The sequence below is a fragment of the Penicillium verrucosum genome, assembly GCF_028828655.1.
Source record: "Penicillium verrucosum strain IBT 35672 chromosome Unknown utg000003l_segment0_segment0, whole genome shotgun sequence".
Taxonomy (NCBI): Eukaryota; Fungi; Ascomycota; class Eurotiomycetes; order Eurotiales; family Aspergillaceae; genus Penicillium; species Penicillium verrucosum.
The window spans coordinates 3,548,342-3,571,409 of record NW_026643212.1 but is presented as its reverse complement, the minus strand read 5'-3'; the positions used below and the strand labels follow the sequence as shown (position 1 = coordinate 3,571,409).

The window sequence follows — 23,068 nt, the reverse complement described above, 5'->3', positions numbered from 1 at the left end:
GGGCTATTGAGAGGTCTACACCAGGGTCTGCCACTTGGATTAGGGGATGTCCCAACTTCAGTCAATGGGCCAGCAAACCACACCGGAGCTGCCAGCGGACTGTTGACTAAGAAATCGGCCGGTGCGTAGGGCTTCATAGCATTGGCCGCAGCGATGTTTACGGCCGCCTTTATGTTTTTATAGAATCATGTAGATACGAGTGATATTTATATAGTGAGTAGTGAGTGCGGGTGATAAAATATCTCACCGGCGTTGACTTCTGGAGAGGGCAATGTATCACGCACGTGGCTCCACGTGGATGCCCTGGAGAGCGGGTAAGATTAGCTTAGCCGAGCCAAGGTTCTGGGCAAGGCTTATCATTGACAAGGGGACGAATGAGAACTGTAGGGGAGTTCCGACCAACTAGAAAAATCGGGAGTATAAGTAAAGCTTTATGAGATAATACGTAGCTCTCTATTAGATAGAGCCAATAGCACGGTTAATATGCTACGATCCCTTCAAAAACCAGTATCCTCAGAATTCCAAGGAGGTTCTATAGTAAAAAAAAAACTCATGATCCCCTTCTCACCCGTTCATGGATATTGTCATACACCATCATGTCCGTTTATTAATAAGTGGTAACTATATAATTAACTATAAGGTTTTGTTTTTTAACTTAGCCATGAAGATACTTTTCATGCTGCGTAAGATAGCATATAGATATACCCCGAAATCCTACGATTCTAGTTACATCTTTCGATAAGCGGAATCCGTCGGTTGCCACCAAATAACCAAGGGGCCCGTGTGGCGTGTGTTGATAGGAAACAGCCTAAAGGAGAAGTATCCAGTTACATTGGGCCACTGTAACGGTCCCCCTAACCAACTTTGGAATAAATTAGGAAACAGCGCCGGGTGGAGCTGGGAAATACCTAGGTATTCTCCCATACAAGGCTTATCTTTTCCCCACAGCCTTAAAAAATCCAGCGATTCCACAGGTACGGAGTGTCACCCCTTGTTTTCCCAGCGCTACTTCGCAATCCACCAGGAACCATGGTGTACGATCCGGAAAAAGGCCTGGCAACAGTCCAGCAGCCAACTGAAAAACATGGTTCACCCGAGGTGATTTCAGTCAACGATGCTGCTTCTCACGAGACCGGTATCCTAGCTAGTATCCGCGCCCTGGAGGCTAAGCTGGATAAGAAACTCGGTATAGAGTCCGATGCCATTGAGCGCAAGCGTGCTGAAGATAAAAGAGAGGTCCATTGGGTGGAGGAGATATCAATGGCGGCTCTGTGGGCAAGTGGTACGATGAACACCTCCTGCTTTGCGACTGGCTTCCTCGGCTGGGAATTCGGCCTGACTATGAAACAATCGATTCTCATTACCATCTTTGTTTCCATCATGGCTGCATCGCTGAGTGGGTTCTGTGCGACCTTTGGCGCTGTGACTGGATTACGTCAAATCAGTGTTAGTCGGTACAGCTTTGGTTGGTGGCCTAATAAGCTGGTCGCCTTGCTGAACGGTATCCAGCAAATGGGATGGGCCGCCGTCGCATGTATCACTGGGGGACTTGCGTTGACGGCGGTCTCCGACGGCCATGTCTCTTTGATTCTTGGAATTGTTATCTTGGCTGTCGTAGCGCTGTTCATTTCTTGTGTCGGGTTGAAAGCAATTTTGATTTACGAGAGATGGGCCTGGATGGTGTTCTTGGTTATTTTCCTGATTATCTACGGCGAGACCGGTGAATATGCAGATAATGCGGCTCCAGCTACCGTAACTGGTTCCTCTTTCTCCGGTGCCGTTCTTAGTCTAATGGCCGTTGTTTACGGGTCCAGTGCCTCGTGGTGCACAATGGCTAGTGACTACTATGTCCACTATCCTGCCAACACGAGTCGTTTGAAGGTTTTCCTCATGACAACCTTCGGTATCTCGATTCCCACCTCGATCGGCATGGTCGCTGGCTGCATGGTCGCGTCTGCTTTAAACACCAAGCCCGAATGGTCTGCCGCATACGACCAAGGAATCGGCTATCTCATTCAAGAGATGCTTCATCCTCGCGGATTCGCCAAGTTCCTCCTTACTCTTCTTGTCTTGTCTGGTATCAACGTCAACGTGATCAGTATTTATAGTTCCGCCATCTCCTTCCAGCAACTTGCCCGGCCCTTCGCTCGCATTCCTCGGTCTCTCTGGACATTGTTCTGCTTCGCCTGTATCCTCGGCTTGTCAATTGGTGGTCGGCAAAAGCTGAATGAATACCTGCAGAATTTCCTGAGTCTTCTGGGATACTGGTGCACAAGTTATGCTATTATCCTGTTCCAGGAACACTATATTTTCCGCAAGGGTAACTTTGACAACTATGATCTCGAAGGATGGAACGATCCGGCTAAGCTTCCGCTGGGAATTGGCGCGAGTGTGGCATTCTCTCTTGGGGTTGTGGCGTGGTGCTTGGGCATGGATGAGACTTGGTTTATCGGTCCCCTTGCTGCGACGATCGGAGATGCCGGTGGTGATATTGCCAACGAGTTTACATTCGTTGTGACTGCTTTGGCTTATCTACCGGCAAGATACTTGGAGCTCAAGTACGTCGGTCGATAGATTGTGTATGCAGAACTGGGGGTGCGGTTGCCTTAATATTAACCATCCTGATGTTTTATATATCATACATACAAACAGCGACTGCAATAAGCCAACACTCCCACAAGTAACATGCTATATACTAATGAGGCGAGGGGATGGAAAAACCCAGTGATATGTGCATGATTATGGGAAGAAACTACCTCTGGAAGCTAACTAAGTCACCAATACTGAGGTGGTGGCTGAACCCTAGGGTTCTCTCTCAACAAACAGGGAACTCCTAACCCACTAACTATATACAGAACTGAGGAAGGGTTGGCATTCGAGACATCAGGCCTCAGGCCTCGACGTCCATCTAGTATGGCGCAACGATATATGTAGATGAGCATGTTAAGAAGGACGTATGTAAAGATCGCTCTCTTAGTTCGATCTAAGATTCAGGAGCACCGTCCCCGACCTGACTTCCGGTGGTATAGTTACCAAAGCATGCCTTCTGGAACTGCGCCTTTTCCTTCAGAGCGGGCACCCCATGCAAGAACTTATCGAGGTGGCAGAAACCATTGCTGGAATTCTCGCAACCGATCAGTCCATCTTGTGGGAGAGGGGCATTGTTCAGCACAAAACGAATGTACTCCGTGGATTTGGCAGTCGACTTGATGGTGGGGTTGGTGTAAAGAACAGGGTCCAAATCATCGAATGAGACATCACAAGGGCAATTCCAGATCTCGGAAATGAATCGGGCACCAAAGGGTGTCATCTGGCTGAGAGAGAAGTTGCGCTCAGGCGCATGGTCAAGGTGAACGGGTAATCCCTTGGGACCGTACTTGAAGTAGTCGAAACCAAGGGCATTGATCACGGACAAGATGATATCATCGTGGGACATGTCCATATAGAAGGGCTGGCCAAATGGAAACTGGGCTTCGTTATTAGTGTAGGTGTAGTTAATGCTTGTATCGCTTGAGTTGATGAGCTTTTGCTCGAGGCGAGCGGCGAGCTCTAGAACGTAGCCGATGCCCTGGGCGCGACCACTGGGCGAGCCGTAGGCGTAGTCTCCATAGTACTGCACGTCGATGTTGTACTCGAAGTCCTTCCACTCTTGCTCGGTGAAAAGAGAGCAGAATGATGAGCCGCCGAGACTGGTGTACTCGTATACACAGAGGTTTTGCATGGCAAGGACGTCCATGCTGGTCAGGTTGAAGTCGGAAGGGAAGTAAGAGGACAGACGGGTGCGAGCATTCTTTGTGTATCGAGGAATGAAGATCTCAGCGGCTTTGTCGCTGTGCTTTTCGTTAGTATGGTTTCATGATTAAGTATTCGTTGTTAGAGGAATTTTCGCTCACCCTTCCGAATAATCAAATGTGCATGTTTCATACGAAGCGAGAGTGTTGTTGAAATCAGCCTGCTCGGGTATCACGACAAGATTATACTGGTCATAAGAGCTGTTGCCTCCACTGTTGCCAAAGAAGCCGCCTAGTCGAAGATTAACTGGTTATTCGGGTCTGATGAATGACATGATAGTTCCACTCACTGAGCCACCAACGTGCGCTTTCCAAAATACGTGCCTGGGATGTAGTGCGAAACACCGGCGTCGGGCGGTTTGTGCCGTTGGCGTAAACGTTAAGAGATGAGCTCCAAGCAGCGACATTCTCACGTCCGGCACGGTACAGCAGTCTTCCGTACTTGATCCAAAAGTTGGCACCGGATGTAGCCTCAGTGGCAGCACCATTCTCCATAAGAGTATCCTCGCCAAGAACATAGTCCCAGTTGTTCAGGAACTTCAAAGGACCCACAGCCACGGTCTTGTCTGGGTTAGCCTTGCTGTAATTGGTCAATTTGGCGGCAAAGTCGGTCATTCCCTCGCCATCCAGCGGGTAATCCGTGGGGAATCGCTGCGCATGGCGATGCAGAACATGCACCTGAGACAGTTCACATCCTTGCGGCACACCACTAGGAATGCCGAAGCTATCTGCGTCCTTATAGGGGCTAAGATTGGCCCAGCTTTTGGTCATGTCAAAACCAGATGCATAGCTAGATCCAGTTGGGGCCGATGTCGGAGCAGAAGTGCTAGTCGCTGTAGCTGTAACAGCTGCCACCAGTGCGGCACCGATAAAGTTCTTCATGGTTAAGACCTCTGGCTTTCTGGGACGGTCTCCACGATTCACTTCAAGTTTTTGTTCTCCGTTGTTTGGAGATACTCAACTGCAACTGATCCGTACAGCGTAGGAAATGTAAATACAGTAGAGGTGATGGCACTGAACTGTTTTGTTTATCGCATTCGATGAATCCTCTAATTAAGTTTCGGATGATCGTTGTTCCAATATGAGAGTCCGTGATTGGTGCTATCTCTCTCTCCTTCCTGGCTGTTGCGGGTTTCACCCCTTATCTTGTAGTCGACGCTCACCCTTCCACAACCCAACCACTTCCGATCCTCAACATTATAATCCTCTTCGACACACAACATGATACATACGACCACAGGGTGTGGAAAACAGGGCTTCCCGTCCGCTCAGCCGTACTTAAGCCACACGCCGGTGAGTTAGTAGTTGGGTGGGTGACCACCAGCGAATCCTCACTGTTGTATGTTTTTTTATTTTTGTTATTATATTGAGTCTATTTCCGACAGATATTCCCTTGAAACTCACTCATAGGGCCCTCCTCTCCCTCTAACGTATTTCACTACCGAGCTGGCCACCCCGGAACACCATAGTGAAAGGCTGTTTTTGACAAGCTTATATCGTAACAACCATAACCTCAATTTGATTAATTAATTATATATATATATATATATATCGATAAGCATTTCCTGATGTGAAGCTAGGAGAAGAGAGAGAGCAATTGTATTGGTTGCTACTGCTAAGAGAGAAGGGGAAAAGAAGAAGAGGGAGAGGAGACAGGGTCAGGTGACACCACCATAACATTTCCTACTAGTTATCTATCTCCATAAGTTTCAACCAAAACAAAATGTCGGATAATGATAATACTATAGATTACGCTGTAATTGAGTTATTTTAGCTGTAGATATATATATCTTGAATACCCTATTATAAAAATTCCCTTAAACTTGTCGAAGGGCTATACCATATACCTTGAACATGACCCTTTAATATGAAATATATATAATCCACTATTGTTGGGAGATAGGACTGTAATTTATCGCCTTAACTATGGTGTTCCGGGGTGGCCAGCTCGATAGTGAAATACGTTATTGCGGTCCGGGCCGTTTCTACTCTCGGTTATACTAAACTACATATGCCCCTTTATAGTTCAAACAAGTACATATGACCCTAGGGTGTGGAAAATAGGGCTTCCCGTCCGCTCAGCCGTACTCAAGCCACATATTCTGCACGGCCAATACTTAATGTGCCCTCAGCACCTAAGCGGCACTCTAGGGTGAGTGCGGGTGATATATATGAGAAGTCTTAAGACTAGGGTGAGAGAGGTAAGAACGGGGTAAGAGAGGTGAGAACGGGGTGACAATTCTTACCCTTAAGGTAATAGGGGCCAACTTACTCTAAACCAATGTTAGTCCTAAAAAAATATAAATAGTTAAGCCCCGAGGCGCTTCTCTTACTCTACTATGATTTTCTTTAAATCTCTTTACTAGCTAAAATATATTCTCCGAATAAAATATCCCAAAAGTACTCTAGGAGCGTCTCGTACGTACGATATCACATAGCTTTATACGTAACTATTAAGACGAGAAGGAAAAGAAGGGTAATACTATATACTACCCTAAGCTAGCGCCTACTATACTAGAAAAATATAACCGTATAGTTAGTTAATAATTAGGTACTATAAGCTTCGCTCGGATTTTACCGATTTTAGTTCCTAATTATTAGTAGATAGAGGATTTCCCGTAACGAGTCTATAGACCCGAATTTTCCTAACCTACCTATTCCGACTCCTAAACTTTTAAAACTTTTCGTAGAGTTTTATATTAAATTATATAAAAAGGTTCCGTCTTAATAGTTAGCTTATAATTGCTTTACTAGCTTTATATCGAAGTAGGAGCGAGAAACTTCTTAATCCCTTCTTAAGGAAGCTAAAGACGACGTTCTTAATATAAGAGGTAATAATTATCCTTTTAGGAGCTCGCTACTAATAAAAATAAAAGTATATTAGTGTCACGTCCTGCACCATGCAAAGCAAGGTGCAGAACCCGCCTGGACCCGAAAGGAGACCTCCAAGGTGGACCTTCGAAGGTCTTCGGGGACCTGCGCAGACATATCAATGGCCTGCGAGATATATGGGTCCAATACACATGATCTCGCCTAGGTTGCGCACATTGCGTAACTAGTGGATTTGGAACTATGGACAAAGGTTCATAGTTCAGTTTGAATACATACGCAGTGCTAGTTGCAATTGCTTCGCAGTAGTAATTCGTATTGTATATGCCCTTGGCACTCTGATCTTACCCCCCCTGAAGACCCTTCATAGTGGGTCTTCACACACTACTAGATCAGGTAGATAGTTAAATTGAACAATCGAGTTACAATCAAGGCTACAAAACAAGACCTTATTTAACCACCTAGATCTTACTGGGAATAGATAAAAGAGGATAGATACTTATAATATTCTAGGACGAAAGACAGCCCATGGCCGACGGGTAAGACTACTATAGATGATACTAGCGTAGTATTTTCGGTAAATTCCCAACGGAACATCAATAAACACTTTGAAGGTACTAGTATTGATTGGATAGTGGTGAAGAAACAGCTACTAGCGTAGGCCTATCTATTCCGTCGTGGCAAGAAGATCCGGCTATAGTTATCGATCAACTACATAGAAGACAGTGGGCCTCTTCCTTCTAGAACGGAGAAGTAAGAAAAGTCATCGGTGACTACACGGACGCTCGCTAATCAAGACGCTCAGATTAACGCCGAGTAGGTCTATGGCCAATATTCCATCTAGTACGATATATATCGTGTTATGCCGATGTCCCTAATAGGTAGAGTTCGAGAGCAGCTCTATGTCGAGGAGAACCAGCGACTAGACAAAAATAAAAGAAAGCTACAGAGAACTCTACAAGAGGTTCAGTGTATCCTCCAATCAATATCAATGTCCTCCTTCTAGATCATCTCAACGATTGATACAGCCTCCTTCTAATGATACTATGCCCATCGGGCCCGGCTGTATTAAACCAATCATGATCGACGGCCTGCTAGATGTCGCTGTGGACGAGTATACTGAATAGCAGCAATCGCGGGTGAGCAACGAGGCTTTCAGGGAGAACATCAACAAAGCACGCGATGTGACCCTCGAAAATTGTCCCGACCTTATGCAGATTTATGAGGATCAAGACCCAGGTTTCTTCGTTAAGCACGGCGTGGAAGTAGGTGCTGTCAAGCGGTTCGTTCGCGACATCGGCCTTTGGGTGAAACGACGCAAAGAAGTCACTTGCAACGAAAATATTCATTTAGCTTAGATTTATATACTGTGACCAGAGAACAATCTACACTGGTATGCTACATTTAACCCTTTGCATGAGTCCGAAATGAACTGTAATTCTTTCGGCGATCATACTGCCTACAAAAAAAAAACAAGTAAGCTCGCTCTAGAGACATTTCCCAACATGCTGGTACAGCACAGTAGAATTCAAAAACAAATTACCCCTTGGACACGCGCTTCCTTTCCCAGCGCCCTGTTCAGATCGTGCTAAACCGAATATGGTCAGCCAAAGTTCCCATCGTTTCTCGATGTATCTCTCGTAAATCACCCGTAATCACAGTTCCCGGCATCGCCATTGGCCGTCGCGCAAGGCAATTAGGTGCTTCCCGAAAATGAACACCACGACTAGAGCCGAGGGGGAATGGAAACACGAGAAATCTGCATGACTTGATGTCGTTGAGGGCTGGTATTTCTGACATCGGCAGTGATCCGCGTTCCATGTCCATGTTGACTGGATTTTCATGAATTTTGGGAAGGCGCCTTGCATCAGGTAGGGCACACTAGTTGAATAGCTTTCAAGCTCGAGAGCTAAACATCGCGCCCTCGCTGCTTTGGCACGAATATGTATCACCTCAATGTAACGGTAGCGTTATTTTCGGGTGATCTCCTGTGTTTCTTTTGAAGGCGCGGCAGAGCACTTGCGGTCTTTGGAGGGCGATATTTGTCACCGGTGTTGATCTAGGCACGACTACATGATTCTATAGGGTCTTACAGTATGAAAAGATGGCTCGGCTATCGTAGTACGAACAGTACAATTAACTATATACGAAATAATACGATTACTAATTGAACTCCGCAGGAGGGTGCTGCGCCACTAGGTTCTCCCTTGCAGTAATGAGCCCTGCAATTGTATAATCTTGACCTTCCATGCAGCCTTGAGCCCTGCGTTATCAAATTTGTGCTCGTTGAGGCAACCCGTGGCGCCGCAGTGCCCGTCCTAATCCTCTGGCGACATGTAAACACCCCTTCGCGGTGTCAGAGACTAGTATTCGGGTTAGGACCTCGAAGAAGCCAAGTCCTGCTCCTAAGAATATATAGAAATCAGAAGTCCTTCGAGGGGCCTTTGTGTCATGCCTTCAACCTCCTTATAGACGCTCATGATCCCGGCCCTTGCAGCGCTGTGTGCATTGTCTATAAGGATGTCGAGGACGTTCTTTGCCCGTCTAATCCAGGGTCCGGTACTGTTAAAAACTAACTCGAGAGTCCTCTCTATTGCACGTAGCTCTGCAGCGTACAAAATCCGCAGATTCTTGCGGACGTGCGGCAGCCTACTTCCACTGGTAAAGCAAGAGCAGTTTCTGGGCTCAAGTGCGAGTCAGGTAAAAAAAAAATCAAATGGTTTCCATACAGTATCTCATTATCCCTTAATTTTGGTGAGGTTATGTGGTCGTGCCCCACATCAACCGCACCGGGCCGGACCGCACAAGCACGGTGGTATCAATTTGGTCTCCCCAAGGGGGATTAACACCAGATACCACGAGAAGACGGCAATCCCAATAGTCTGGCGAGGGCTGTTGCTCAGTGGGAGCGTACTGGGGAGCGGAATGCTGTATGGTGACATTGTCCTTAAGACGCATTTCTGAACTCCAAGAATGCCGAGTACATCATATTAATTGCTACGAGGAAAATATATTTTTTTATAACAGTATCCAAGATTTCGGCGTTACCATCAATTTTTGGAATCCTGAGGGTTTCACAGCATTATTTGAGGGCACTAGTGAAGAATTTAATTGACAACACTGAGTTCGAGACATGCTGAATATCAGATATAAAAGGCTTTCTTTCACCTCGTGATTAGTTCTAACAAGATCTCAACAATACACACACTTGTTAATTGAGTCGACCTCATCTCTCCTTCATCCACTACTACTTTATCGCACCCGAAGCGAAAATGAAGACCGCTATTGCCTTGGTCGCCTTGGTTGCACTTACTCCTAGCGCCCTTGCACTAGGAAAGTGCCATTATGGTCAGAGGTATTGTGGTAGCTGGCTTGTTTCCACTGACGGTAAGCCCTGTGGTAGAATCGATTTCCTTCTCTCTACGGCCCCTTATTAATCCCAATATGTATCAGGCTATACCGAGAGTGACCTTCAGAACGCCCACCATGGCCCCAACGTCGATCCCTACCCACCACCTAACGGTGGATGGAAAAGCTCTACGTACCTGTGCCTTCGAAACAATCAGCTCGAATTCACTGAATATTGCTATGAAGGCTGCCACGAGACCGGGGGCAGCGGTGAGAATGACTATTGTGAACGTGAGTCAATCTTACCAAAAGGCTATACGGTCTACTAATTGCGCGATCTAGTTGGATACTAGGCTTCGAAATTAGCCAGGAGAATGCATATATCCTTAGATGTGTCATACGGTTTGGGCTATCAATCTCTGGCTTAATACCGGATTCTGGATGTAATACGGGCTCTGCCGATAGAATTTTCACTTGTTTGCTGGTCGTTGGTTTCTGCCTTGGTAAAGGTTTTCCCTGATTCAGGTTTTCCTGTACTGTTATGCAAATGCAAAGGCTTTATTTCTCACCTATTCAACACATTTCCCGTCTATTCACAAAGCACAATATAATAAATGATGCCATGTCTTAGACACGGAGATTTACACAGCACACCTTGAGGGGTTATGAATTAAACTTCTCGTCCACCGACAAGGCACAAATTGTTGGGGGCATTGGACTCTACGGGCTAAGGTCGATGACTAGGCGTCGATTGTTTCCAGCGATGTGGGCTGTTTGTACAGTATGGATGGATGATTTCATTTCCCTGACCCCTCGCCTCAACGGCGATATGCAGGCAACAACTAGTTTCTAAATACATGCTGATTGATCCCTGAGCTTGTTCCAAACACACTGACGGTGAACTTTGAGCCTCACTATTGTATGTTTTTGTTTTTGTTTTCTATCGTTGGGAAGTCCCTGATAGCATATAGTCTCAAGAGAAGAGAATTCAATTTCCGCTTTTAATCTCATAGAGACATCCTGACCTATCACCTTCGCTGGTATTTTTATCAATTTTTATCTAGTAGAGCCCTCTACAACTAAATCTGAGCCAACCCCCTATCACAGTGCCTCGTCTGAGAGCGGCGTGGGAAACCGTCTCGCGCATGGATCGGGTTGATAAAGGTGCGAACATCGTAATATATCACACGAGGGGCAGAATACTGGCTTACATACGAACGAAAACGGTTATTCCAAGCGAGTCAGTATCAAGGTATTGGTAAGGTTTCACTTCGGCAGGTCTGGATATCCTTACTACTAGCTAAAGAACTAGGTTAGGACGCCTAATCGACTAAGATACAGTTCGAGGGAATGCCCTAGAGTCAAGTTAACTGAATTAGGGGTACTATAGTAATGTTTCTTTTAGTCACTTAAATATATCAAAAGGCAGATGGGGAATGGTAAAAGCGTACCTTTACCCTCCGGCGTGCCCGGACTGTCAATCGAGGCGCAGGTGCTATACAGCATGGCCTTGGCGCTTGACAAAGTATACAATTCCCCCGGGGCCGTCAGACCCAGAACATTGCTTGAATAGAATCTCAAACAACCATTTTCTTCAATGATGCACTAAATCAGCAAGCTGAATCCTCACTACAATAACTTAGATTTTGAGCGCTGAGTCTGAGCCTTCTATCCCACAGAATCATCCAATGTTCATTCCACAAAGCCCATCGGCTATCAACACCCATTATAAGCCAGTAAACTGCATATGGATCTGTGGTCTCTGATACATATTTCTCACCTTCCTATCGTTACCCCTCGTCAGGCATCGCTCGCCTGACTATCGGTTACAATGCCCGTGACACCAACTAGCTAGTCCCTACTCACCAGTCACCTTTGCTCACTTATTTAAGTATGCCGCTAGAGTGTGCTTACCTTGCTTGTTTGCTTTTAGCCGACGGTGAAGCGTCTATAAATGGAGCCCAGCAAGGTCATTCGTTTTAATTCGTTTTCTGTTCCTTTTTTTTTTTTTTTTTTTTTTGTCTTCACTTACTGTTCGACATCCGGGATCTCCCCAGAGCCCTTGAACATCTCCTAGCCAAGTCGTGTTCAAAGAGTTCGCAAATATGAAAGCCGTTATCTATACTGGCGACAACAAGATTGTAATCGAATATCGTGCAAAACCCGTCATTTCGGAGCCCACCGATGCTATCGTTAGGGTACTGCATACTACGATATGCGGGACAGACCTGCACATTCTACAAGGCCACGTTCCATCATGCACACCAAATCGCATCATCGGCCATGAAGGAGTCGGCATCATCGAGACTCTCGGCGCCGCTGTTACGAACTTGACCGTCGGCCAAATGGTAATCATCTCCTGCATTACCAGCTGCGGGACCTGCCATTACTGCCGCAAGAAGATGCCCTCTCAGTGCGAGTCCGGCGGTTGGATTCTCGGAAATAAGATTGACGGCACCCAAGCCGAGTATGTCCGCATTCCTCATGCGCCGTTCTCGCTACATCGATTACCGGAAAGCATCGATCAAAAAGTCGCGGTCACCCTGTCTGATACGGTCCCGACTTCTTATGAATGTGGGATTCTGAATGGTGGGATTCAGCCTGGGTCGACTGTGGCGATCATAGGTACTGGCCCGATTGGGTTGATGATCCTCCAGATGGCGAGGAATCTGTTCGGTCCGTCGATGACGACGGTCGTGGGGAGGGGTGCTCCCAGACTTGAGACGGCCAAGTCAATGGGCGCCGATCATACGTTCAGTATGCTCGATGGACATGATGCTGTGATGTCTTCAGCTCTAGCGGTAACCAAGGAGCGAGGGTTCGATGTGGTTATTGAAGCGGTGGGGACCCCAGAGTCTTTCGAGACGGCACAGGCGCTGGTAGGCGCTGGGGGCACTATTGCCTCTCTAGGTGTCTTTGGCGAGTCGTGCGAGTTGCATTTGGAAAAGCTATGGAACCGCAATATATGTATAATTCTCATGTACCCTCCCTGCGCCGGCCATTACTGACTATCGTTTCGCTAGGCTTGAGGACTCGGCTTATTGACGCTATTAGCACCCCTGATCTGCTTAAAATGGTGGAGGCTGGTGGGATCGATCCTAATTTTTTGGTCTCGCACAGTTCGTATTATAGAATTATTTACCCTTGTTGATGCTGATCATGGTGGCAAGTTTCGAATTTGACGATATTCACAACGCCTACGAAGCATTCGAGGCATCTTCGAAGCATGGAGCCCTGAAGGTGGTAGTAACCATGCCTGGGCTTAGTATGAATGGTTCTTCTTGAATTTTGTTTTATTATGTCAATTTTATTTATTGCGGAGTGTGACCTTAAATATCGATATACCTGGACACTTGGCAAGCAAAATCCTTTCTCTTATATAGCATAGCATACAAAGCGTGTAGCGGGAGTCGTATACCCGTGGCATCGTCCAACCAGAGCCCACCTTGTTCGGATTTGAATCGAGAAGAAAATCATTTCATCTGGCATATTTGAAACCCCAGCACAGTTACCTTTATCAGTTCCTCATCTGCCCCGTTGGACACTCCACCTACTAGCGGAGGCAAAGTTCACCACATCATGGACGGTTATGCTGAGGACTCAGGTCAATCGGAGTGCATGGTGATCTACGAGCTGGATACATATTTTAGATGAGTTATAAAGATAGTCACACGGTATTTTATTAATATTTATACCAATACACACTACCTTCCTATTTAGGCAATCACATTCACCTAAGAATGTACGTTTGCATTGTTTGCTAGCTGGGTCAGCAAGTGGCACGTGGCAAACCTTGTGACCCACAAAGCTTGATATTTTTCCAAGGTTCTTCACGAATTTTCCCAAAGCGTGCTGCTGAAACACACACCATTTTTTCAATACTCGGCCTCCTCAATCAAGAAATACGTGCGATTGAATGTAAACTGACAAACTAAATCTCTTCCAAAATATATAATTTTATAGATTCTCATAGTGTATGTGTTGGAGCCTCTGGTCATGTGACCTGTACGGCTGCCTGTTTTGTCAGGCTAGTGGTTGATGTTTGCATGTTTGCATATCTGCCCCACTCCATGTCTCCATAGCTACATCTCTCTCTATAGTTCTCTCTCTCTTCTCTTTTCTCCCCAGTTCTCCAGTTTCCAGTTTCAATCAATATTACTTCTCCATAACTGCCTATTCTCGATCCGCTAATAGGTTCTGAGCCCTTTGTTCTTCTTACTAAGACTCTATCAGTTCTCGAAGTGGTGAGACTAGTATCTTTGTTTTAGTAACGTTATTTATATGACGATATTACGTGATTGATCTATAGAGTTTTTACGGACCTACTTTTACCCTATACTTTACTCGCGATTATTCGCTAGTAGCAACCCTATTTGTCTTATTTATCTCGCTCGCGATTTATCCGCTTAAAGCGACCTACTTTATTCTTTATTTTGCTCGCGATTATTCGCTTAGAGTAACCTACTTTGTTCTTAATCTTACTCGCGATTTATCCGCTAGAAGTAACCCCTAGTTCTTCGAAAACCTTACTTTTCTCGCTTACGATTATTCGTTAGTAGCGACCGTTAACGTCTTCGAAACTTCTCTTTATTCTACTCGCGACTATTCGCTTAAAGCAACCTAATTTATTAAAATAACTAATAAGTCAAACTCTAGTTTATAAGGTAAGAGCTCCTAATAGCTATCTATACCGGACCGATCTACCTAACCGACTCCGGGACTTCTTATTACCTAAAGAACTCGCTTAAAAGCGGTTACTAATATATAATACCCGAAGATATATATTTTAAAGGTTAATAGATTAAACTTTATATACTGGAAGTATAAAATTATAAATAGTTTATAGATAATTCGAATCGAGAATATAGTAAATTTTAATATTCCGAAGCCGGCGGAAGACGACTTAATATATAATACTTAGTTCTACTAGTCGGTATCTATTCTTAGCTAGATTTCCTTAAAGATTAATAATAAGATTACTATAACTCTTAAAGGCTCGATTTAATAATTCCCGGAATATACCGACGACTTAATAAAAGAAATTACCTAGATTATAAGCGGTAATAATAAAGTTATAAATATTAATTTAAAAGCTTTAAAATTCGCTAAGTTAAAATATAATAACTTCTCTATAGTAAAAGATTACGTTATAGTATATTAGAGTTAGTTTAATATTCTCGGATATTATAGAGTAGCGCTATATTCTTTTATAATATTCTATATTATTCTTAATATACTTTATAGCGAACTTCTAAGCGTAAACTTTACTCTCGATACTTTAAAATATTAAATTCTTATAGAAATTATAATAAATAACTTTAATAAATATTATAAAGAACTCGCGATTAAAGCGAACTCGATTATAAAAGCGGACGAAACGATTTCGATAGCTAAGATATCTTAATCTTATAGTTCTTCTTCTTATAGTAGATATAAATAACGCGGTTATAAAGGCTATATTAGATATAGAAACGATTACCGGAAGCTATTTAATAAAAAAGATAATAAAGAAGATAATAATAAAAAAGTCGAAGAGGAACCTAAAGAGTAGCTATATAGAGTACCTTCGAAAGGTTAGAATATTAATAATTAGGTTAAGTATTAATATAATTAATAGCTATAATATATTAATAGTACTAAATATACTTACTATAGTACCGAGGGCTATCCTACTAAGACTTATTTCTATCTACTTAAAGATTTTATTTCTAAAGGATAGGAGCCGTTCTCTAATATCTAGTACTACGCGAAGGCGCGTACGGAGCGTACGGAGAAGGATTCTAAATCTTTAAAGAAGAAGTAATTGTTTTATTATTCTCTACGGGGGGGTAGGGAAGAGTACCTATTTTATCTAAGGAGGATTACTACCCTAAGGGGGGGTATTAGAGCCTCTAGTCATATGACCTATACGGCTGCCTATTTTGTTAGGCTAGTGGTTGATGTTTATATGTTTGCATATCTGCCCCACTCCATGTCTCCATAGCTACATCTCTCTCTATAGTTCTCTCTCTCTTCTCTTTTCTCCCTAGTTCTCCAGTTTCTAGTTTCAATCAATATTACTTCTCCATAACTGCCTGTTCTCGATCCGCCAACAGTATGGAGTGACCCACCGGCCTTTAACCGTTCGAGAGTTACTAGCCTACAGAGTACGGGGTAGTTCTTTTGACTTATCGAAAATTAGGTTATTAAGCTTAACAAAACGTTGTTCTTGCGACGAGCGAACAAATCACAGGCACATGACAGCCTTATCCACAGCTGCTCTTTGCATTAGACTGGTGAACTTGCTATAAAAGACGAACCAAAGAGGAAAGGCCATACGTATTCCCATGCAGATGGCGTGATCGTAGAGGATCCGGTGGGGCAAAATCGGGTGAATGTTACAGGAAGTTGTTGGGAGTCTGTGGGCGTCTTTCCAAAGTTATGTCCGATAAGGTAGGTAATGTCCGAGATTCGGGATCTGTCCGAGACTCGGGATCTTTTTTCTTTCTGCCGTGCCTTACCCGTGGACGTGTCCGAAATATCGAGAGACGTTCACCTTTTACCTCTATCGTGCTCCTTCCTAACAGCCTCACTGTTCGACATCCGCCGCCATTAAATGTCAATCAAGAAAGATGTCGAAAAGATGTTCCCCGGTGATGGGGAATTGAGCGAAATGTGTGGCCGGGACCAGGAGATATATAAAGCAGGTGTCCAGAAGTTCAATCGACTGGGATGGAAGCGCCTCACGATCGTATTGATCGTAGAGGCGGTGGCACTAGGATCTCTCTCGATCCCGTCTACCTTTGCGACTCTCGGGATGGTGGTGGGTGTGATCTGCTGCGTTGGCCTCGGCCTCATCGCTGTCTACACTAGCTATATTATCGGTCAGGTCAAAGTGAAGTTCCCGCATATTTCGGACTATCCCGAGGCAGGCAGGCAGATGTTCGGGCGATGGGGATATGAAGTTCTCTTCATGATGCTATGCTTGGAATTGTTGCTGTCTGCTGGATCCCACTGTCTAACTGGGGCAATCGCATTCGCAAATATCACAGGGAGCAACATTTGTTCCGTGATTTTCGGTTTCATCTCGGCTATCATTTTGTTGCTATTCGCCGTGCCACCGACTTTCTCTGATATGGCTATTCTCGGTTACGTCGATTTCGCCTCAATCATTATCGCCATCGGAATCACCATTATCGGAACTGGAGTGGAGGCTAGTAATTCTACTGGCCTACAAGCTGTGAATTGGTCGGCTTGGCCAAAGGATAACCTTACCTTCTCCGAAGCATTCATCGCCCTCTCCAATATCATTTTCGCGTACAGTTTCGCTCTATGTCAATTCTCCTTTATGGATGAGATGCACACGCCGACTGATTTCCCCAAGTCTGTTTGGGCCCTTGGTCTGACTGAGATCTTCATCTACACTGTGACTGGTGGACTAGTGTATGCCTTTGTTGGCCAGGACGTCAAGAGCCCCGCCCTATTGTCTGCTAGTAGCCTTCTCAGTCGAGTTGCGTTCGGTATCGCCTTACCGGTCATCTTCATCAGTGGTTCTATCAACACAGTCGTACTAGGTCGACTAGTGCACGGCCGCATGTTCAAAAACTCTAACATCCGGTTCATTAACACAAAGATGGGATGGATAACCTGGCTGGTTGTCGTCACAGTCCTGACAATCCTTGAATTTATCGTTGCTCAGGTCATTCCATTCTTCAATGACCTACTGTCCCTTATCTCGTCGCTATTCATCTCCGGTTTCACATTCTATTTCCCGGCTATAATGTGGTTTATGTTCATCCGCGGCGACGAAACCTCAATGGGCAAAAGAATAGTTTTCGGCGTACTTAACGTCTGCATCCTGTTCATTGGCCTAATTGTTCTAGGTGCTGGAACATACTCGAGCGTTGTTGATATTGTAAGTTTGATCGAACTCCTCCCATATTCTTCTGCTTGTGCGAGTACTTACCCATAGATAGATCAAGTCATATGCCGATGGTACCGTCGGAGGACCCTTTTCATGCAATGTCTAGGCATTGGTACCTTGCATGTTGTGTATATATATAGAAGATAGGCAGGTTTTGATTGTAATATAGACGGTGGATAGACAGCTAGGCTCACAGATTTCATAATACACTGAGTTTATAAAAACAGATAAGGCTAATAAAATACAACGAAGACATTGTCTACTGATAGGGAGTAGAACAGAAAGTATCACGCAAGCACCTGAACGTGGTCTCAGCCTATGTACGACTACAGATATAAAAAAGGAGATTTACGCGTACATCTTGTGAACTTTGTTCTTAGCAGTGCGAGATCTTAATAAAATCAAATGGGTTGAACGACAATAAAGACATGACTGTGATAGCTTTGATCTACAATGCAGCCTGGCGAAATATAGTTTGTACGAGAACACTACGTTTCTCGCGGGAGGACCTTATGTCTAGATCAAGTACAATACTAGGATATGAAGGTCGGTCCGGCAAATCACGACTCATAGTTAAGAAATGATAATCAGAATCAATGATAACAGATGATGATAATGATTCTATCTGCTGCATGGAGCCTATCTAGATAGCTTCATGGGACAAAGGAAACAAAAGCACAAAGCCTGGAAAGATCCAGCAAAACGCAAAGAAAGAAAGCATGAAAGCATAGGGGACTTTGCGAACGAATCAAAAGCAAAAACATACAACAGTGAGGATTCGCTGGTGGTCACCCACCCAACTACTAACTCACCGGCGTGTGGCTTAAGTACGGCTGAGCGGACGGGAAGCCCTGTTTTCCACACCCTATGGTCGTATGTACTTGGTTATGTGTGAAGGAGTATTATGATTATAGAATGGTAAGGTGATGGGTCACGATGTCTTCATAAGATCAAAAGCAGAATATCAAATTCTCTTCCCGCAATAACAATATTTTCTAGTGAAAGGCCTTTCAATAATGTAACACACGTAACACACCAGTTGACCAACTTAAACGAGAAAATAGCGCGGTGTACAATTCCATAACCTCGTTGGCGGTCATATCGGGGCTAAGCACGAAGTCTGTATGTTCGGTCTCCTGGCCCTTTAATTTCTTCTCTGCTCGCTCTGACTTGTCTTGTTCTTCTAAATTCCGCTTGTTGTCGAGCGTCCGGTTTGTAGATCTCACAAAGACGTATATCGGCAGGGCTCTTAAGCTCATCACCAACCCAATAGGATTAAGCCCCAACGTCATGCAGGGGTATCTCGAAATATAACTGATCTGGCAGCAAGAGCCAGAAGGAGAGAGAAGAAGAAGAAGAAGAAGAAGAAGAAGGTTAACTCTCCATTTGCAAGAGGCTAGCTAATATACTAGCAAAGAAGTGAGGCCTGACAAACAGGGCATTGATCAGATGGATACCTGTCAACAATAACAAACATATAGATATATGAGCAGCTTTCATTTCAACAGCCTCACCATCATTCTACATAGTTCAGCGAAAATGTAGATTCTCGCCCAGATGACAGAGTTGCTCCTCGTCGTTGCTATTGTGTGCGCAGCTCTTAGTAAGGTTCTTTTCATTTTCTAGGTTACAGTGCAGTTCTCTTTGTTAGACAAAAATATCATGAAGGGAAGATCCTAGCTGGGAGACCATTTTGATAACACTAAACTCTCTAAGGCTAGGCCTGTGGTCGCGTAGGATTCTCACCGCTTCTCACCCAGATTCTCACTCTATCTATAGTGCACCCTCTTCTCTTATTGGCATAATAGCTGCAATCCTATTATTCTATTATCCCTCCCCACACATAACCCAGTACATACGACCATAGGGTGTGGAAAACAGGGCTTCCCGTCCGCTCAGCCGTACTTAAGCCACACGCCGGTGAGTTAGTAGTTGGGTGGGTGACCACCAGCGAATCCTCACTGTTGTATGTTTTTTATTTTTATATTTTTATATTCTCATATTAGGAGGATTAAGATATCGACGTGTTAGGCCATATAAATCAACCAGCGATCGAAGTAGTGCTGTATCGCAGCAGGATCAGACGACTGAATATAAAGTTATAAGAAAGAACATATCCAGTGACTCAAATGCATACTATTAGAGAAGAGGTAGAAATTAATAAATGTAACAAGCTTTCCCTAAATTGCTAAATTGCATTAGATCAATGAAATATCCCCGGAGTGGAAGAGATATAAAATGCGAGAGAATGTGAGATAGTGTTAAGAGTTGTGCTTGTGCTTTAGTTCAGAAAGTATGTTGGTGTAGGATATTTTTTGTGGCCCTTAGGATCTGCTCTTTGGCGTGAGAGTGAGGCTGTGGTGAGGTTTGAATATTGTTGATTTTGTCTGGCCAGACATATCATTAGATCTTACCACGGTGAGTAATTGTGACTTACGACTTATGCTGGGATTTGTTTACTCTTCTAGCGTCTTTGTTGCCATTACCTGGGCCTACTTCTTCTAAGATTGTTGGTGCAATGATGTTCTACAGGGACAAACAGCTTTCTGATTATACAAAGCCTTCTCTTGGGCGTTTCAACTAATTATTCTTTATTCATCATCTACTTATCATACATTCAAACTCGCAAACCTTCTACCAAAACACCCAATCAATACCCCTCTAATCATCATGGAGACCGTCAAAGTTAGCAACCCTCATGGAGAATTTATTAGCTGCATTAAACACTAATATTTCTATACTTCATAACGCCGAACTACGTCTCTGAGTCCACCCAGGGCACTAGAGCTCAAGCCCCCATGGACGCCAACAAGGGCGTTGCTAAAGACAGCGACGCCAGCTTGACCAGCCGTGCCTCTGCTGCCAAGGATGCTGTCGTCGACAAGAAGAACGAGGAATCTCATGATGTCAAGGCCGATGTCCAGAAGGGTAAGAGTTAACAAGTGACATTTTGTTATATGGTGCTGACAACTTTCTAGAATCTGCTAAGAACTAGACGGCAGGATATGGATACCAACCACAGTTTGATGTAAGCAAATAGATTATGTAGCTAGATGAGGAACCTAACAATATCAATTACTTCCTAGAAACATCCGTCGCTTTAGAAGAAGTGTCCTCAACTTCACATTTACACATTGTTGTGGGCACTTTATAGCAGCAGGCCTATGTTCGACTGAGAGTAGTCTTTGCATTTATTTGGTCTCCCATACAATGCAGAATATGTACACCCTGATGCATAGTTATACATCTACTAACATAGCTTGATGGAAGTCGATAGTATGGATATATTGAAAATAAGATCAAACTAGCCCACATAAGATAAGTTTTCTATTGCGCCATTTGTGCGAATCGACTGTTTGCACGAATCCAAGCACCCTTTTTAATAAACACGAACGGGATGATAGCCATAGCCAAGGAAAAAAAACCCAGCAACGAGCTTGCCCAGTCAATCCCCAATTTGGTATACATGGCGTTTGTAGCCATAGGCAGAAATACCGCAAATATAGATCGCGATGTACTCGCCGCAGCCGCGGCCGAAGCTGAGAATTGTTTGTACGCGTCAGTGAGATAGTTGATGAGTGCGATGAAAATCAACAAGTAACCGAACCCGAAGAAAACTCCGGACATCATCGGCATCACTGGATGGATGGAAAGTCTCGAAGACCATCCAAGCCAGAAGAGAGCTATTGGGATTGCCGGTGCACCAATGCAAGCAAGAGGTAGGCGGCGATATTCTTCTAATTTAGCCCAGGACCTTCCGGATTTCAATGCTTTGGCGTGATGCGAGCTGTACAAGAAAAAGACGAGGAATGCCATGATTGACCCCGGTAGAACTAAGAAGTGATTAGTATTAGTATCGAAGTTTGGAAATGGCGAAGGGTCTCACTTGGAAGGAAAGCCAGGCCAGAAATGCCAGCAGATAGACCGTATAAATCTGTAGGTGTCAGTGAAGTCCGATGGTGTGCATGGTAGCAGAACCTACCTTGGAAGACGATAGGATATGCCTGGAAATATAAATATAAAGTCGCGTAAACAAGGGCGAGGTACATCGAACAACAAAAGACAATCGATTCGTGGAAAAACATCGAGAATGGGCGACTGAGAACAACGCCCATTTTAGAAAAGAACGAATCTCCACCGGGGAGGTGACCGATATTCTTCTGGTCTGAAATATCTTTTTTGTTGGCAGAATTCCCATTCTCCAATCGCAAAACTGGAACATATGTCTCAGGCATGGTAACCAGAAGCGGAAAACCAGGAGCGGCGATGAGAAGGCCTGCCCAGAAAGTCCATCTCCAAGTAATGGTTGAAATGAAGCCCGAGATAATCGGTCCTAGCAGAGGCGGGAATGTTGTTGCAAACATAAACCAAGACATTGCTAATCCACGCTGGTGGGGATCTTCATAGATGTCAGAGAATAGACCACCCAATATGGCATTTGGTGCTGACCCTCCCAATCCACAAAAGAATCGGAAAATAAGAAGCGCTGCAAAGTTCGGCGCTAACGCACATCCCATGGTGAATATGAGATATATGGAGTAGGTAATAGTAAGGACCGGCTTTCGCCCGAAATACTCGCTCAAGGGTCCAAAAAGAACAGGACCTACAGAAAGTTAGCTGGACTCTTTGGTTATTAGACTTGAAGTTGGGTGACATACCTATGGCAAAACCGGCCATATAAAGCGAGGTCGGAAGCACCATTTCTATGCTATCGCCTGGGATGTGAAAATATTCGGAAAGCTCATCATGGGCCCCGGATGCAATAGAAGATCCCAATGAACTGTTGAATACAAAATATACTCCTGCAACTACAATATGAAGCTTTCGGCGCTGTTTGGTTCATATTAACGGCTGCCCGAGCTAAGACGTGCAACATATCATACCAGTGAAAAATTAAATGGATGTGAGAAATCCCGATCGAGATCAATCTCCCGAGCCTCACAGGACGTCTTTTTGTGTTCTAATTTGGCCGTCATTTTTTTTGAGCCCTTTCAGAAATCACTCTGAATGACCAACTTCAGCGCCTGTGCAGTTTGAGACCCGATAGAAATTTAAAGAATTACGTCTTAAAAACTTTGACTCATGTAGGTGGATCGGCATTTGACCCGAAATTGGTGGAGACATCCATTTTGAAATCTCTGTAAAGCATTGAGAAGCATTAAAGATCTACTGTACCTATTCTTATTTTCCTGTTCGA

General features: G+C 44.4%; 9 protein-coding genes across 9 annotated transcripts; 6 read left to right on the top strand and 3 right to left on the bottom strand.

Moving 5' to 3' along the window:
• Positions 1–1,029: 1,029 nt before the first annotated feature.
• N7516_008952 (putative nucleoside transporter) lies at positions 1,030–2,574 on the top strand (the record flags this gene model as incomplete). The annotated part of the gene is made up of 1 exon (XM_057221671.1): positions 1,030–2,574. One exon carries the CDS (start codon positions 1,030–1,032, stop codon positions 2,572–2,574), a length of 1,545 nt encoding a protein of 514 aa, XP_057071943.1.
• Positions 2,575–2,983: 409 nt separating this feature from the next.
• Positions 2,984–4,673, bottom strand: N7516_008951 (histidine phosphatase family protein; the record flags this gene model as incomplete). The annotated part of the gene is made up of 3 exons (XM_057221670.1): positions 2,984–3,830; positions 3,894–4,023; positions 4,082–4,673. The coding sequence occupies 3 exons, from the start codon at positions 4,671–4,673 to the stop codon at positions 2,984–2,986; spliced, it is 1,569 nt and encodes a 522-aa protein (XP_057071942.1).
• Positions 4,674–7,482: 2,809 nt separating this feature from the next.
• N7516_008950 (uncharacterized protein) lies at positions 7,483–7,978 on the top strand (the record flags this gene model as incomplete). The annotated part of the gene is made up of 3 exons (XM_057221669.1): positions 7,483–7,589; positions 7,627–7,726; positions 7,748–7,978. The coding sequence occupies 3 exons, from the start codon at positions 7,483–7,485 to the stop codon at positions 7,976–7,978; spliced, it is 438 nt and encodes a 145-aa protein (XP_057071941.1).
• Positions 7,979–9,380: 1,402 nt separating this feature from the next.
• N7516_008949 (uncharacterized protein) lies at positions 9,381–9,578 on the bottom strand (the record flags this gene model as incomplete). Its single annotated transcript, XM_057221668.1, has 1 exon — positions 9,381–9,578. The coding sequence occupies one exon, from the start codon at positions 9,576–9,578 to the stop codon at positions 9,381–9,383; it is 198 nt and encodes a 65-aa protein (XP_057071940.1).
• A 314-nt stretch (positions 9,579–9,892) lies between these two features.
• On the top strand, positions 9,893–10,297 carry N7516_008948 (uncharacterized protein; the record flags this gene model as incomplete). Its single annotated transcript, XM_057221667.1, has 2 exons — positions 9,893–10,007; positions 10,074–10,297. The coding sequence occupies 2 exons, from the start codon at positions 9,893–9,895 to the stop codon at positions 10,295–10,297; spliced, it is 339 nt and encodes a 112-aa protein (XP_057071939.1).
• Positions 10,298–12,073: 1,776 nt separating this feature from the next.
• N7516_008947 (putative zinc-containing alcohol dehydrogenase) lies at positions 12,074–13,253 on the top strand (the record flags this gene model as incomplete). The annotated part of the gene is made up of 3 exons (XM_057221666.1): positions 12,074–12,935; positions 12,992–13,077; positions 13,101–13,253. 3 exons carry the CDS (start codon positions 12,074–12,076, stop codon positions 13,251–13,253), a joined length of 1,101 nt encoding a protein of 366 aa, XP_057071938.1.
• A 3,310-nt stretch (positions 13,254–16,563) lies between these two features.
• On the top strand, positions 16,564–17,977 carry N7516_008946 (uncharacterized protein; the record flags this gene model as incomplete). Its single annotated transcript, XM_057221665.1, has 2 exons — positions 16,564–17,862; positions 17,924–17,977. The coding sequence occupies 2 exons, from the start codon at positions 16,564–16,566 to the stop codon at positions 17,975–17,977; spliced, it is 1,353 nt and encodes a 450-aa protein (XP_057071937.1).
• A 2,564-nt stretch (positions 17,978–20,541) lies between these two features.
• Positions 20,542–20,866, top strand: N7516_008945 (uncharacterized protein; the record flags this gene model as incomplete). Its single annotated transcript, XM_057221664.1, has 3 exons — positions 20,542–20,556; positions 20,640–20,799; positions 20,850–20,866. 3 exons carry the CDS (start codon positions 20,542–20,544, stop codon positions 20,864–20,866), a joined length of 192 nt encoding a protein of 63 aa, XP_057071936.1.
• A 332-nt stretch (positions 20,867–21,198) lies between these two features.
• Positions 21,199–22,572, bottom strand: N7516_008944 (uncharacterized protein; the record flags this gene model as incomplete). The annotated part of the gene is made up of 4 exons (XM_057221663.1): positions 21,199–21,704; positions 21,758–21,805; positions 21,854–22,474; positions 22,530–22,572. 4 exons carry the CDS (start codon positions 22,570–22,572, stop codon positions 21,199–21,201), a joined length of 1,218 nt encoding a protein of 405 aa, XP_057071935.1.
• Positions 22,573–23,068: the final 496 nt, after the last annotated feature.